General features: G+C 45.3%; 1 protein-coding gene across 1 annotated transcript in view; it reads right to left on the reverse strand.

The window, feature by feature from the left end:
- Positions 1-17,167, reverse strand: part of LOC306926042 (uncharacterized protein) — a 44,034-nt gene that overhangs the window by 3,080 nt on the left and 23,787 nt on the right. Inside the window, exons 10-14 of the mRNA XM_079505273.1 lie at positions 3,832-3,852; positions 822-842; positions 652-672; positions 389-400; positions 221-241 (exon numbers count right to left, since the gene is read on the reverse strand). Of these exons, the coding sequence (XP_079361399.1) occupies positions 221-241; positions 389-400; positions 652-672; positions 822-842; positions 3,832-3,852 (96 nt within the window). The remainder of the gene's footprint in view (positions 1-220; positions 242-388; positions 401-651; positions 673-821; positions 843-3,831; positions 3,853-17,167) is intronic.

The raw sequence follows: 17,167 nt of genomic DNA on the forward strand, positions 1-17,167 counted from the left end.
GCTGCGAATGATATAAAGTGATTGAAGGTGTGGGTTATCGGTGAAATTTACACCGGTCACGTGACGGTAAGCAGCCAATCAGAATCAAGTATTGGGATTAACCGTTTTAGAAGGATCAACAAAGGCCAGCACAAATGTTGCCTTACATTTGTGCTGGTGTTGTGCTGGAGTTCATGTGTTTAATTTTCGTTAAACTGGACAGCAGAACATATTGACTCACCTGCTCAACTTCTGTGGTAACCTGACAAAATAATGAAGAGTTGGTGTTATAAAGGCTCAAAAGAGACCCACAACAATGTTTACGTGTTTATGTGTTTACAGTATTTGAAGTCTAGGCCTACTAGTTGTCATGTGTTAAACTGAACATAAGCAGAACAGATTGACTCACCGCATCCAGATGCTAACAAAAGAAAAGAAGAGTTGGAGAGTTATAAAGGCTCAAAAAATAATTGTCTACCCTATATTTGAAGTACTAGTCCTTTATGTGTGTATTTCATGTAGTAGTTAGTCATTCTGTGTATATGTAGGCTACTACTGCACATTTGTGCTGCATGGTGTTGTGCTGGAGTTCATGTGTTATTGTGTATATTTGAAGTACCCTACTAGTAGTTAGCCATTCGTTAAACTGGACAGCAGAACATATTGACTCACCTGCCAAATTATTGTGGTATCCTGACAAAATAATGAAGAGTTGGTGTTATAAAGGCTCAACAGAGACCCACAACAATGTTTACGTGTTTATGTGTATATACAGTATTTGAAATATAGGCCTACTAGTTGTCATTTGTTAAACTGAACAGAAGCAGAACAGATTGACTCACCTTATACACTCGATCCAGATCCTGACAAAGGAAAAGAAGAGTTGGAGAGTTATAAAGGCTCAACAGAGACCAGACATTTAGGTACATCACTATGTATGTATATACACTAGAATTTCGCGGGCCTTCGGCCCGCTCATCCCAGAGTTGCGTTGCCCCGCGTTGCGATACAGAAGTCCACAGATACAGAAGTGCACAGTGACACGCGTTGTATGCAGCTGTTTTGTGTTGCAGCGCGCGTGTAGTGTTGTTGTTGTTATCCATATATGCGCCTCGGTTCGTCCCGTTTGTTCCACGCCAGGTGTCGACGCAGTCGTTGGCGCAAATTTCGTATTATTTTAACTGTGTATGTAATCGCGGCTAGTAGCACAAATTTCTTTTTAGGAGCACGATGAAAAGTTATCAAATAATGTGTTTGAGGGCCCTCCTATATACAGCTTTAGTCCCCACACGTCTCAATATTTGCCATGGACAAAGAACAGAGAAATTAGGTCGAAATGCCGCTAAATATGACGTAAATTAAAATGTATTATATATATATTTTTTTTTAATTGAATGTAAATACTTTACTTATAAAAAAACCTGGCAACCCGCACCCCGCGATCATTTTCCGCGAACCGGAGCGGTGCTCCCTAGCCTGCTGGAGGGGTTCACATCATCCCATGCACCCTCGAGAGGAAAAAGAAGGAAAATAAATGCAGCCTTGAGCCTACGTACCAATGTGGTGTTGTGGAGCTTGATCACCTCCTCCTCCTCCTTTTCTCCCCAAATTGGCAATCCCAATAAATGCAAAAGTTGCCTAGTGTGAATACTTCCACAGCCTAATTACTAAAGGATAAACTATCAGTCTTCTCCGAAATCGGTCAATGTTTGTCAACTCAGCACGTGTTGACAACGCATAGTAAACAGAAGCCGTGTGTGTGTCACACCAAAAGTGGTGACCTATAGAATCCTGTACATAGAAGCATCACGCAATCGTCTCCCTCCCTGTGTGGGTCACGTGGTGGGCTGTGAGCAAATGGGAGAGGGAATGTAGTGTTGCCAGGTCCGCGTATTGTAAGCGAGTGGTAGTGTGTGTAAGTAGCGTGTTGAATGGCATTTTTTCTGTGCTTGTTTTCATAGACGTGGCAACAAATTAGGCGGGGGTGTCGGTGCTTGTGGCGTGTTTGTGTTTATTATTGATATTGATATTGTTTGCGAGTGTGGACGGGAGCCGGCTTTAGTGGCAGTCCGATGACAATTTTTACGCGGGTGGTGTTGAGTGCGGCCGTGCGGCGCGACATGAGGAGATAGGGAACGAACGACGCGGAGGGTAAGTGTGTGACGTGTTAGTGTGTTGTTGCAGTGTGTGTTGCAGCGTGTTGCAGCGTGTCAGTGACGTAGTAGCTGGTGACTTTCTTTTCGTGGTTTGGGCTTTGGGCACACCTTTTCAAATGTATAATAGATATATACATACATACATACAATCATACATACATACATACTTCATTCGCACATATAATGTATATACTTCACTTTGCACGCACGCACGCACGCACGCACGCACGCACGCACGCACGCACGCACGCACGCACGCACGCACGCACGCACACACACACACACACACACACACACACACACACACACACACACACACACACACACACACACACACACGTCACTGGTGGACGGGTGTCCGAACTGCCAAAAGCCCTCCTATGAGAAACAGTTGTGGTGTTTTATCATGAGTATAGGAAAAAATGGTGGTGTTTTATCATGAACATTAGTGAGGACCAATTATATGAAGAGATGTTGAAAAGTGGTGAAGTGGTCCTTTAACCGAAAAAAGCCAGCATACCATAACTAAAAAAAGAAAAGAAAAGAAAACCCTACTGTTCTTAGTGAGACTTTAATCACAAAGCATGGCTACTCATCAAGCCATTGTACAGGCTAGCAAGTCCTCTCACGCTCAATTTCCTGTATCGTGCCGAATATAAGATGACTCTGATTATAAGACGACCCACATTTTTCAAGACTCATTTGTGGAAAAAAACATTGACTGTCAAACAGTCTAGTACCCGATTACAGTACGACCTAATGTTTTTTGGGAAAAAACAAACAAACATATTATTAAATTCAGGCCAAATAGGGTATATCATTCTCTGTAGTATTATTTAATTATATCATTATAATTATAGTTTATTATCTACAAATCACACCCGTGTGAAGTGAGGGGCGCTCTTATCATCGTTTCATCATCATACATCATTTCAATCTGGCCAATCACAATCTGCGTCCTCACCTTCGTCTTCAATGTTTGTGTTTACGGTTACGCAATGTTTGTGTTTACGGTTACGCAATGTTTGTGTTTACGGTTACGCAATGTTTGTGGTTACGGTTATGCAATGTTTGTGTTTACACAAAAACTCAAAACTGGCCATTCGTTGTCAATGGCATTTAATTTGTGTTAGGACAATGTTTGTGTTTACACAAACCCTCAAAAGCCCCTCCTAAAAGCCCATACCAAAAAAATAATAATAAGGGAAAAAAATCCCCCATGGGATTTAAACCTATGATTTGAACACATTGGGTTGGTTTGAGAGCCAAGCATGCCAACTCATCAAGCTATTGCACAGGTACAAATAGCAATCAATGAAAATAACCCAAAACAAACACAAACACCTCAGTTCAGAAGTAGACCTGTGGCATTTCCATATGCTTTTAACTTGAAATAGAGTCTAGCTTTTAATTTGAAATAGAGCTTCCTGTTCAAGCATTGTGCCCTTCTGTTACAGTACATGCATACTCAACATACCGTACACACTATACTCAACCACACGCACGCACGCATGCACGCACGCACGCACACACACACACACACACACACACACACACACACACACACACACACACACACACACACACACACTTGAAGTATGCATGTATGTGTTTATGTGTATATACAGTATTTGAAGTATAGGCCTACTAGTTGTCATTTTGTTAAACTGAACAGAAGCAGAACAGATTGACTCACCCGAGTCACCTCTCTCATTTCCTGAAAAAAGAAAATAAGAGTTGGAGAGTTATAAAGGATCAACAGAGACCAGACATATACATACTTCATTCGCACATATACTGTATATACTTCACTTCGCACGCACGCACGCACGCACGCACGCACGCACGCACGCACGCACGCACGCACGCACGCACGCACGCACACACACACACAGACACACACACACACAATCTCAGTCAAAATTATGCCTAAACCCCTATAATCTCACTAAATCTTAATCTAAAACTAACCTTAACCCTAACCTCAGTCTCATAAGAAGTCTCATAGGAAGGCTGTGGGCAGTTCAGAAACGCGTCCACCAGGGACATCATTGATGGAGAATCCAAGCTAATAGAAACGGCAGGCTTTCTTTTCCAGAAAAGTTGCAATGCAAAAGTTGAAGCCATCGTTCTCACGATAATACAAATCTAAATATATTTTAAAACAAATCTTGTTTAAAAATAATTCTGCCTAATGATGATGTCAATGGTGGACGGGTGTCCGAACTGCCCAAAGCCCTCCTATGACACACTGACTGAGTAGGAAAAAAATGGTGGTGTTTTATCATGAACATTATTGAGGACCAATTATATGAAGAGATGTTGAAAAGTCGGCCAAAATATCTCATCGGCACATCCCTAAAAATAATGAAGAGCTGGTGTTATGAAGGCTCAACAGAGACCCACAACAATGTTTACGTGTTTATGTGTATACAGTATTTGAAGTATAGGCCTACTAGTTGTCATGTGTTAAACTGAACAGAAGCAGAACAGATTGACTCACCACTCTCAGTTCCTGACAAAAGAAAAGAAGAGTTGGAGAGTTATAAAGGATCAACAGAGACCAGAACAAAATAATTGTGTACCCTATATTTGAAGTACTAGTCATTTAGGTGTGTATTTCATGTAGTAGTTGTTAGTCATTTTGTGTATATGTACTACTGTACATGAACAGCAGAACATATTGACTCACCTCCTTAATGATCAGTATGCTAGTATTAGCAGCATCAAGACGAAGATTAAGTGACTGGAACTCCTGACAACAGAATGAAGAGTTGGAGTGATAAAGGATCAACAAAGACCAGCACAAATGTTGCCTTACATTTGTGCTGGTGTTGTGCTGGAGTTCATGTGTTACATGTGTATATTTGAAGTACCCTACTAGTAGTTAGACATTCGTTAAACTGGACAGCAGAACATATTGACTCACCTGCCAAATTGTTGTGGTAACATGACAAAATAATGAAGAGTTGGTGTTATAAAGGCTCAACAGAGACCCACAACAATGTTTACGTGTTTATGTGTATACAGTATATGAAGTATAGTCCTACTAGTTGTCATTTGTTAAACTGAACAGAAGCAGAACAGATTGACTCACCTCATTCAGATACTGACAAAAGAAAAGAAGAGTTGGAGAGTTATAAATGCTCAACAGAGACCATGACATACTTCACTTGCACAAATATAAATACTTAATTTATACATACATACAGTACTTAATTCGCACATATACTGTATATACTCACACACACACACACACACACACACACACACACACACACACACACACACACACACACACACACACACACACACACACACACACACACACACACACACACACACATACAGTATTTTAAGTATAGTCCTACTAGTTGTCATGTGTTAAACTGAACAGAAGCAGAACAGATTGACTCACCTCTCTCAGTTCCTGACAAAAGAAAAGAAGAGTTGGAGAGTTATAAAGGATCAACAGAGACCAGAACAAAATAATTGTGTACCCTATATTTGAAGTACTAGTCATTTATGTGTGTATTTCATGTAGTTGTTAGTCATTCTGTGTATATGTACTACTGCACATTTGTGCTGGTGTTGTGCTGGAGTTCATGTGTTACATGTGTATATTTGAAGTACCCTAGTAGTAGTTAGACATTCGTTAAACTGGACAGCAGAACATATTGACTCACCTGAAAAATTACTGCGGTATCCTGACAAAATAATGAAGAGTTGGTGTTATAAAGACTCAACAGAGACCCACAACAATGTTTACGTGTTTATGTGTATACATTATTTGAAGTATAGGCCTACTAGTTGTCATTTGTTAAACTGAACAGAAGCAGAACAGACTGACTCACCTCATTCATTTCCTGACAAAAGAAAAGAAGAGTTGGAGAGTTATAAATGCTCAACAGAGACCAGACATTTAGGTACTTCACTTGCACATACATATATTTCATTTACACATACATACATACTTCACTTGCACAAATATAAATACTTAATTTGCGCATATATAGATACTTCATTCACACATACTTCACTTGTACATACATACATACATACATACATACATACATACATACATACATACATACATACATACATACATACATACATACATACATACATACATACATACATACATACATACATACATACATACATACATACTTCATTCGCACATATACTGTATATACTTCACTTCACGCATGCACGCACGCACGCACGCACGCACGCACGCACGCACGCACGCACGCACGCACGCACGCACGCACGCACGCACGCACGCACACACACACACACACACACACACACTCAGACACACACACACACACACACACACACACACACACACTCAGACACACACACACACACACACACACACACACACACACACACACACACACACACACACACACACACACACACACACACACACACACACACACACACACACACACACTCAAGCCGTCGTACATGTCCTGACACAATAATGAAGAGTTGGAGTTATAAAGGCTCAACAGAGACCAGCAAAAAAAATAATTGTGTTCACAGTATGTGAAGTACTAGTAACGTTAAAGGTTACTTTAGTAACCACGGTTGTATATATAAATTGAACGAAATACCTTTCGTTTATGGGTAGGTTTCCTTCAAAACCTAGCTGCAGAACATTATTTTATGTACTCCCAGGACAGAAAATTCTAGAATTTTCGCTGTCCTGGGCTCTAAGGGTGACGTAGGAAGCCACGCCTATCCCGTATAGATACCTGCGTGGCTACGTCAGCCCTCATTCGGAACTTTTCTTCTGCTTTAGAGAACAGAAGGGCGTTCCACGAAAGGTATTTCGTTCAATTTATATATACAACCGTGGTTACTAAAGTAACCTTTAACGTTGTATTATATAGAAATTTCACGAAATACCTTTCGTTTATGGGACTTTATGAACTCCCGTGACCTGAACTTCCAGTGGGTCCCAGGTAAACCTTTTGGGAGGGGCTCGGACCCTTTTGGGTCCAGAACCTAGTCCTTGTGGAGGGCAGGAGGCAGCGCTATGCTGCCCTGATGCCTTACTGAGCAGCGGCCCCCAAGACCGCGTGCGCTAGCGAAGGCGCTGCCACATCTAGGTTATAGTATGTGGCGAAAGTCGAGGGTGTAGACCAGCTTGCTGCTGTGCAGACTTCCTGAATGGAGACACCCTTGTAGAGTGCCCAGGAAGCTGCCACACCTCTTGTGGAGTGGGCCCTCAGGGCTTGAGGGGAATCCACGCCTTGGCTAGTGTAGGCCAGACGGATGGCTTCCACTATCCAGTTAGAGATAGTGACCTTCGTGACGGGCTTTCCTTTGGTCCTGGCACCCCAGGACACAAAGAGTTGGCTTCCTTGTCTGAAGGGAGCCAGTCTATCCGCGTATATGCGTAAAGCTCTGACTGGGCAGAGGCAATTAAGCCTGCTGTCTTCGTCAGAGGAGAACGGCGGGGGATGGAAAGCCTGTAGGTTCACTGGCACACACACTGAGAGAGCATTTTTGGGAATGAAGGCGGGGTTTGCCTTTAGGGTGACCTTGGTCGACCCCTCATCGAACCTCATGCAGTCTGGAGAGATCGAGAGCGCATGTAGGTCGCTGACCCTTTTTGCTGTCGTGAGTGCGATCAGGAGAGCCACCTTCAGGGTTAGGAGCTTGAGGCTCACGGTTTGTAGTGGTTCAAAGGGTGCTGTAGCCAGCGCCTTTAGAACCAGGGACAAATCCCACGAGGGAACGAGGGATCTGCATGTCCTATGTTCCCTGCGTACACCCTTCATGAATTGTTTTACCAGCGGGTGCTTCCACACCGTCTGGTTATCAAAGCCTGGGTGGCAGGCAGAGATTGCCGCCAAATGGACCTTGACTGAGGAGAGGCCTAGACCGTTGTCTAGGAGCTCCTGCAGGAATGACAGGACGTCGATCACTGAGGCCTGGTAGGGGACTGTTTGGTCTGGTCTTCGTGAGCACCAATGCTCGAAGACGCGCCAGGCTGTGTCGTAACGGTCCCTTGTTGACTGGGCTCTGCCTTTCTGAATCGTTTCGATTACGTTCGGAGGTAGACCCACGGCAGTCAACATCACCCTTTGACGGGCCAGACCCATAGGTCTAGGTCCTGGGGGTGAGGGTGGAAGATCTCCCCCCTCGCTTGAGAGAGGAGATCCGCTCGAAGGGGAATTCTCCACGGCTGGTCGTAGAGGAGAGGGGTTATTTCCGACCTCCAGACCCCCCACGACGGGGCTATTAGGAGCACCTTCAGACCCTGAGTCCTCACTCTGTCCAGAGTGGGGCTGATGAGGGATAGCGGGGGAAAGGCGTAGAGAAGGGTTTTGGGCCATTGGTGTGACAGAGCGTCTAGCCCCAACGTTGATGGTCCCCTGATTGCGAAGAAGAGGGGACACTTCGTGTTCTCCTCTGTGGCAAAGAGATCCACCTTGGATTTCCCAAACCTGCTCCAGACCTGGGCCACTGCATGAGGGTGTAGTGACCAGTCTGAGTAGCGGAGAGGTCCTCTGGACAGCAGGTCTGCCCCTGTGTTCAGAAGACCTGGGACGTGACATGCTACTATTGAGAGGACGCGTGTGTTGCACCACAGGATCAGTTTCTGAGCCAGTTGATGAAGACGAGGGGACCTGAGTCCACCTTGTCTGTTGATGTAGCACATGGCCGTGGTGTTGTCTGTCCTGACTAGGACATGGCAACCCAGGATGCGCTGCTCGAAGTATTTCAGGGCGAGGAAGACTGCCATGAGCTCTAAGTAATTTATGTGAAGGGCACGTAGTGGCCCCAACCATAAACCTCTGGCTGTGAGTCCTTCCATCGTGGCTCCCCAGCCTGTCATGCTGGCGTCTGTAGTGATGACTTTCCTGATCAGAGGCTTTCCCATGGGGACGCCCTCTGAGAGGGTTTTCCTGTCTGACCACCATTGAAGGGCTAGTATGCATTGTGATGTTACTGTTACCTTCTGGTGCCGACGGTGCATTGGTACATGTAGAGAGCCTATCCATCGTTGGAAAGGTCTCATATGTAGCCTTGCTAGGCGGATTAAATAGACCGCAGAGGCCATTAACCCCGCCATCCGGAGGCATGCATGAAAAGGAATCGAGCGTCCCCTTTTGAATGACGCCACGCACTGCAGTGTTGCGTCTATTCTCTCTTGGCTCAGGCGGGCCGTGTAAGAGATTGAGTTCAGTGTTATGCCTATAAAGTCTATTGACTGTGTTGGCATAAGCATGCTCTTCTCGTGGTTTATTATAAACCCAAGCGAGTCGAGGTGGCTGAGCACACGATGTGTGTGCGACAGTGCTTCTCGTGGAGAGTCTGCAAGTAGGATCCAGTCGTCTACGTATGTAGCGAGACGGATCCCTTGCTGTCGGAGCGGAGCGATAGCTGCCGCGGTGCACTTTATGAAGACTCTGGGACTCAGTGACATTCCGAAGGGAAGGACTGTGTACTCGTACACTTTTCCTCTGAACCCGAAGCGCAGAAATTTTCTGTGCGGCGGGTAAATCGGAATGTGGAAATATGCGTCTTGCAGGTCTATCGACGTAAACCAGTCCCCTTCGCGAATTAGGCGTAGGAGGACTGGTGGAGTAAGCATTTTGAATCGCAGCTTTTTTAAGTGACGATTCAATGCCCTCAGGTCTAGAATGGGACGGAGTCCGCCCCCCTTTTTCTTTACCAAGAAATAGCGGGAGTAAAAACCGTTCATTGATTGGTCGAGGGCCACCTCTGTGATGGCGCCTTTCTGCATTAATGAATTGATTTCCTCTTGCAGAATGGCGGCCTTTTGCCCGCTCGCTTCTGAGAAAATAATTTTCCTGGAAGTGGGCGGTTTGGAGGCGAACTGTAGCCTGTATCCTGTCTGAATTGTACGGATTATCCACGGGGAAGCCCCGGATATCCGCCATTGTGACAGATGACGTGACAAAGGGTTCCCTGTGCTTGTCAGCGTGGTGCATGGCCTGTCTAGGGGAAGACTTACTTTGTGTGAAATGTCTCCCTCTAGTGAATTTTTTCGGTATTGAGTTTGGAAAAAATTGGCGTGGAGTTCTCGGCCTGTGACAGCTAAAGCTGTCACAGTGTGGGTTATCTTTCCCACTGGGCCTATGCCCTTCAGAGTTGGTTTTATTGTTTTTTGTGTTTTTTGTTTTTTTGTTTTCTTTATTGAACAACGTGGAAAAACATACACATGTGAATTGCACATAACAATTTTGGGGGTCTGTACAACGGTGCTCACAGCACTGTGTACAGGCCCCCTTAAGCGCTTCAGCGCAGGCTCTGAGGTGAGATCTGTGATCCCCACCTCTGGCCTTGAACTCTGAGTGTGGTGGGGAAGATGACCCGGCCCGGGCAGGTCATTTGCGCTTCCCCTGGCCTCGGCCTCTGGGAGCGCTCCTGGCCTTGTAGGGCGGCGGAGAGGTGCGGCGGTCTGCTCTGCCTCGGCCTGCAGGCTGTCGCTGTCTATCTCCGCTCCGGTCCTGGGACCTGGGTTTGTCATCGGTCTTGGCCTTCCAGGGTGCCTTCTTGGCCTTGGGGCGGCCTACCGGGGCGGCCTGGTTGGCCAGCGGTTCGAGCGCCTTCATCGTCTTGGTGGAGGACTCGAGCTGTTGGATGGTCTCTGACATCTTGGCCAGAGCGTCCTTAAACATACTGTCTGGGTGGATATTTCCAGCCACAAACTCTTTCTTTGTCTCCAGGGAGATGGCGCTGGTCTGATCGACCCAACGCCATCTCTCCTGGAGGATGGAACATGCCATTGCCTTGGCGTTGTGGAGAGTGGAGTCCCTCTGGAGGGTGGCCATCTCGTGATTCAGGCGGCGTAACTCGGCCAGGTCTTCTGGCAGTTCCGCTAGCTGGACTTTAATGGACTTCTGTCCCATCTCAATGAGGAGGCTCTTCATGGAACCCTGGAGAAGTGCTCCTGCATTGAGGGCCTTCGCCACGAAGGACATGTGTGCATACTGCCACTTGTTCAGTTTTGAGGCTTCCCTCACGCTGCTGGACAGGAGCTGCGGTTCCTTTACGTGGTGATCCACTCTAGGAGCTGCAGGGTTGGCCAGGTAGGCCGCTACAGCCTTGTCCATAGCTGGCATGAAGTCTATGGCGAGGGTTTGTTTATCTGGTATGTCGTTGGGCCCCTTGGCACTGGCCTTGGGAAAATCCACCTTCAGGAGGGGTTCGTCCCAGGCGTGCATCATGGCCTCCTCGAAGCCCTGTGCCATAGGGAGCTTCTGTCTTCTAGGTGCAGGGGGGGGGGCGGACTCATCAGTCCTGCCTTCCCATGGTAGTACCTTGACAGTTGACTTAGGCCATGTGTGGTTACAACGTGCACTAGCCTTCCTGTATATCTCGTAAATATTGGAGTCATCCATGGGGGGTACAGGAGGCGGGGGGACAGGAGCCCTGGCTTGCTGGTGCTCCTGTATGTCCATGGCATCCAGGTCGTCGAAGGGGCGACGAGTGGTGCTGACGTAGTCCCCGGGGGAGAGGTCATCATGGCCATCTCGTTCGTCCGCGTAGGCCTCGTCCAGGACGTGGTAGTCCTGGAGTTGCTCCTGGAAGGAAGGGAGCTCGTCATCACGAAGCTCCCCTTCCTCCCTGGTAGTCCAATGCTCCCGACCGGGAGACATTGCGCGGTCTGGGGAAAGGTCCAGGCGGTCCACCATATAGCTGGGTGCAACGGCAGGCTGTCTGCGTCTAGCTGTATGTCTGGGCGGGCACTCAATGGTGGCCTGCACGACGTGTTGTCGAGCACGTGGAGCTGGGGAAGAGCGGCGCGGTGCGAAGGTATCCCTTGGCCTCGCGCCATGAGCCTCGTAATCAGTGGCCTCGTGAGCCCTGGTTGCAGAGGCTGAAGTAGCGTACCTGTCTCGGCTAGCGCCGGCAGGTGCTGCTCTTGAAGAAGAGGCTCCGGTTGGGGCTCTGTTGCCCGAGTAGTCGAGCCTCTGTCTCGGGGTAGCTCGTTGTATGCGAGCTCGTCGCGGGGGAGGAGTGGGGCTCCTCTCTCGGAGTCCGTGGGCGGCAAAGTTGTCATAATACCTTTGGACACGTCCGAGCCTGTTGTTTAGGACGTCGTCGTCCATTTTCTCACAATGGAGGCAAACGGGACCGATTTCCTCCATGGACTCACGGGTGTGGGTGAGGCCGAGACAATACATGCACTCGGCATGCCCGTCTTTGCCCGACATCGTGTTCCCGCATCCCCAGGTGGAGCACGTCTTTTGTTTGGGGCCTTCTTGACAGTCGGCGGGCACCGGCTGTCCTCGATGGCGTCTTTCCCCGGGCTGGGTCTCCCTCGTCAGCGACATGGTTGCTTGTAGAGAGAGGAGTCCGAGTGCTTAACAGCCACAGGTTTATCTTCCTCGTGGCGTGTAATAGTAGACCACAGGCGTATCTGCCTAGTAGCGCTAAGCTAACTATCGATAGCTTTAAGCTAACAAACGCTAGCTTTAGCGAGAGAGAAAAAGAGGCGCGAGCTGTTTTTTCCGACAAGCTAGCGTAGCAACAAGTTGCCTAGAACTCACTTGTGTCGAAGTTCGGCTTTTTTTCTCGAGAAGTATCCTTCTGTTTGCTTCGAGAGTGTGCCAGAGATCTCACGGTCCTAAAGAATTAATCTCTCGGCCGAGTTTGCGAGATATATTACCCTGCACACACTGGAATGTTAAAGTTCGTTCTCGCAGCTTAGCAGAAGAAAAGTTGAATGAGGGCTGACGTAGCCACGCAGGTATCTATACGGGATAGGCGTGGCTTCCTACGTCACCCTTAGAGCCCAGGACAGCGAAAATTCTAGAATTTTCTGTCCTGGGAGTACATAAAATAATGTTCTGCAGCTAGGTTTTGAAGGAAACCTACCCATAAACGAAAGGTATTTCGTGAAATTTCTATATAATACAACTACGTGTTAATCATTTGTTAAACTGAACAGCAGAACATATTGACTCACCTTCTGACTGGCTTTAAGTTCCTGGATCTCCTGACAACAGAATGAAGAGTTGGAGTGATAAAGGATCAACAAAGACCAGCACAAATGTTGCCTTACATTTGTGCTGGTGTTGTGCTGGAGTTCATGTGTTACATGTGTATATTTGAAGTACCCTACTAGTAGTTAGACATTCGTTAAACTGGACAGCAGAACATATTGACTCACCTCCCAAATTGCTGTGGTAGCCTGACAAAATAATTAGTGATGCAAATCGGCAAACACATCGGTATCGGCCGATTTGAGTTGTTTTTAGATTAATCGGCATCGGTTCGATTAATCAATCAGACCGATGAATTAATCGGTCTGTCTTTACAGATAAACAAGCCCAAAGTAACAGCTTGAACAGATCTACAAGCTCACTTAAATATAAATAAGTATTCAAGGTAAACCTGACTTGCCTAAGCCTGCAGTGCAGACACCTTGTTACATGTATTTTTCTGAATGGACAAAATTATTAGAATTTTTCAATACAAAATGAGATCATATTGACATCAGTAATATCGGTTAACGGCCATAACAGCAATTAATTATATCGAATATCGATATCGGCCAAAATATCTCATCGGCACATCCCTAAAAATAATGAAGAGCTGGTGTTATGAAGGCTCTGCAGAGACCCACAACAATGTTTACGTGTTTATGTGTATACAGTATTTGAAGTATAGGCCTACTAGTTGTCATGAGTTAAACTGAACAGAAGCAGAACAGATTGACTCACCGCTTTCAGATCCTGACAAAAGAAAAGAAGAGTTGGAGAGTTATAAAGGCTCAACAGAGACCAGAACAAAACCCTATATTTGAAGTACTAGTCATTTATGTGTGTATTTCATGTAGTAGTTGTTAGTCATTTTGTGTATATGTACTACTGCACATGAACAGCAGAACATATTGACACACACACACACACACACACACACACACACACACACACACACACACACACACACACACACACACACACACACACACAGACACACACACACACACACACACACACACACACACACACACACACACACACACACACACACACACACACACACACACACACACACACACACACACTCAGACACACACACACACACACACACACACACACACACACACACACACACACACACACACACACACACACACACACACACACACACACACGCCGTCGTACATGTCCTGACACAATAATGAAGAGTTGGAGTTATAAAGGCTCAACAGAGACCAGCAAAAAAATTAATTGTGTTCACAGTATGTGAAGTACTAGTAACTACATGTTAATCATTTGTTAAACTGAACAGCAGAACATATTGACTCACCTTCTGACTGGCTTTAAGTTCCTGGATCTCCTGACAACAGAATGAATGAATGAATGAATGAATTTTATTTATATAGCACCTTTCCAAACAAAAAGTTACAAAGTGCTTTACAGACAGGATTAAAAAAACAACAATCATAAAGAACAATCAAGAACATCAGAATTAATAAAGCATAACATCAGATCAAAACAAATCACGGACAGAAAGAAAGGTAAATAAATGAAAAAATATACATACACACCTACATACATATACACATGTACATACTTTCTCACACACACACACACACACACACACACACACACACACACACACACACACACACACACACACACACACACACACACACACACACACACACACACACACACACACACACACACACACACAGGTCTATATACACCTACACACATACATATAAGACTGAAATTAGGAAAAACACTTGACATACAGGTGTGTTTTTAAAAGCTGTTTAAAAGCGGGCACTGTCTCCGCTTGCCTAAGGGCCAAGGGGAGGGCATTCCAGAGCGATGGAGCGCGGGCCGCAAAAGACCGGTCACCTCTGGTGACAAGATGAGTTATAGGTGGGACTAGAAGGGCCCTATCTGCAGATCTGAGGCTGCGGACCGGCCTGTGGGGTCTTAGCAAATCTGTGATGTAACTGGGGGCTAGTCCATGTAGGGCTTTGAAAGTGATTAATAAAACCTTAAAATCGATCCTGTAGCTCACAGGGAGCCAATGTAGGGTAGCCAGGATTGGCGTGATATGTTCACGTTTACGTGTGTTGGTGAGTAGGCGTGCCGCGGAGTTTTGCACCATCTGGAGACGTGCTATGTTTTTTTTGCTCATGCCGGAATAAACAGAGTTACAATAATCCAGTCTTGAAGAAATGAAGGAGTGTATAACTGTTTCTAGGTCTGCATGTGACAAAAATGATTTAATTTTAGCAATGTTCCTAATCTGGTAGTAGCAGGACTGGACAACTTTGGTAACTTGGGTGTTAAAGGAGATGTCAGGGTCAAAGAAGACACCCAGGTTGCGGGCTGATTGTGAAATGTTTGCAGATAAAGTGCCGAGTTCAGAGTGGAATGGGAGGGTGGAGTGTGGAGGACCGAAAATAATAACTTCTGATTTAGAGTCATTCAATTTAAGGAAATTTTGCGACATCCAATTTTTTATGTCAGAGAGACAAGTAAGTAGCCGATGTACATTTCCGGTACTACCAGGTTTTAGTGGGATGTATAATTGCGTATCGTCGGCATAGCTATGGAATTGGATGCCATGACTCCTAATGATGTTACCAATTGGCAACATATAAATAGTAAAAAGTAAAGGACCCAGAATGAAGAGTTGGAGTGATAAAGGATCAACAAAGACCAGCACAAATGTTGCCTTACATTTGTGCTGGTGTTGTGCTGGAGTTCATGTGTTACATGTGTATATTTGAAGTACCCTACTAGTAGTTAGACATTCGTTAAACTGGACAGCAGAACATATTGACTCACCTCCCAAATTGCTGTGGTAGCCTGACAAAATAATTAGTGATGCAAATCGGCAAACACATCGGTATCGGCCGATTTGAGTTGTTTTTAGATTAATCGGCATCGGTTCGATTAATCAATCAGACCGATGAATTAATCGGTCTGTCTTTACAGATAAACAAGCCCAAAGTAACAGCTTGAACAGATCTACAAGCTCACTTAAATATAAAGAAGTATTCAAGGTAAACCTGACTTGCCTAAGCCTGCAGTGCAGACACCTTGTTACATGTATTTTTCTGAATGGACAAAATTATTAGAATTTTTCAATACAAAATGAGATCATATTGACATCAGTAATATCGGTTAACGGCCATGACAGCAATTAATTATATCGGATATCGATATCGGCCAAAATATCTCATCGGCACATCCCTAAAAATAATGAAGAGCTGGTGTTATGAAGGCTCTGCAGAGACCCACAACAATGTTTACGTGTTTATGTGTATACAGTATTTGAAGTATAGGCCTACTAGTTGTCATGTGTTAAACTGAACAGAAGCAGAACAGATTGACTCACCGCTTTCAGATCCTGACAAAAGAAAAGAAGAGTTGGAGAGTTATAAAGGCTCAACAGAGACCAGAACAAAATAATTGTGTACCCTATATTTGAAGTACTAGTCATTTATGTGTGTATTTCATGTAGTAGTTGTTAGTCATTTTGTGTATATGTACTACTGCACATGAACAGCAGAACATATTGACACACACACACACACACACACACACACACACACACACACACACACACACACATACACACACACACACACACACACACACACACATATACAGTATTTGAAGTATAGGCCTACTAGTTGTCATGTGTTAAACTGAACAGAAGCATAACAGATTGACTCACCTCTCTCAGTTCCTGACAAAAGAAAAGAAGAGTTGGAGAGTTATAAAGGATCAACAGAGACCAGAACAAAATAATTGTGTACCCTATATTTGAAGTACTAGTCATTTATGTGTGTATTTCATGTAGTAGTTGTTAGTCATTCTGTATATGCACTACTTGTTGTCAGTACTAGTTCATGTGTGTATTTAGTCTTGTGTGTGTCTATTTGACCTTGTGTTGTGTTGCTGTGTCAGTTCACTGTGTGGTACTGAAGTCAGTTAGTTGTGTTGTGTTGCTGTGTCAGTTCACTGTGTGGTACTGAAGTCAGTTAGTTGTGTTGT

Source organism: Electrona antarctica (assembly GCF_951216825.1).
Source record: "Electrona antarctica genome assembly, chromosome: 7".
NCBI lineage: Eukaryota > Metazoa > Chordata > Actinopteri > Myctophiformes > Myctophidae > Electrona > Electrona antarctica.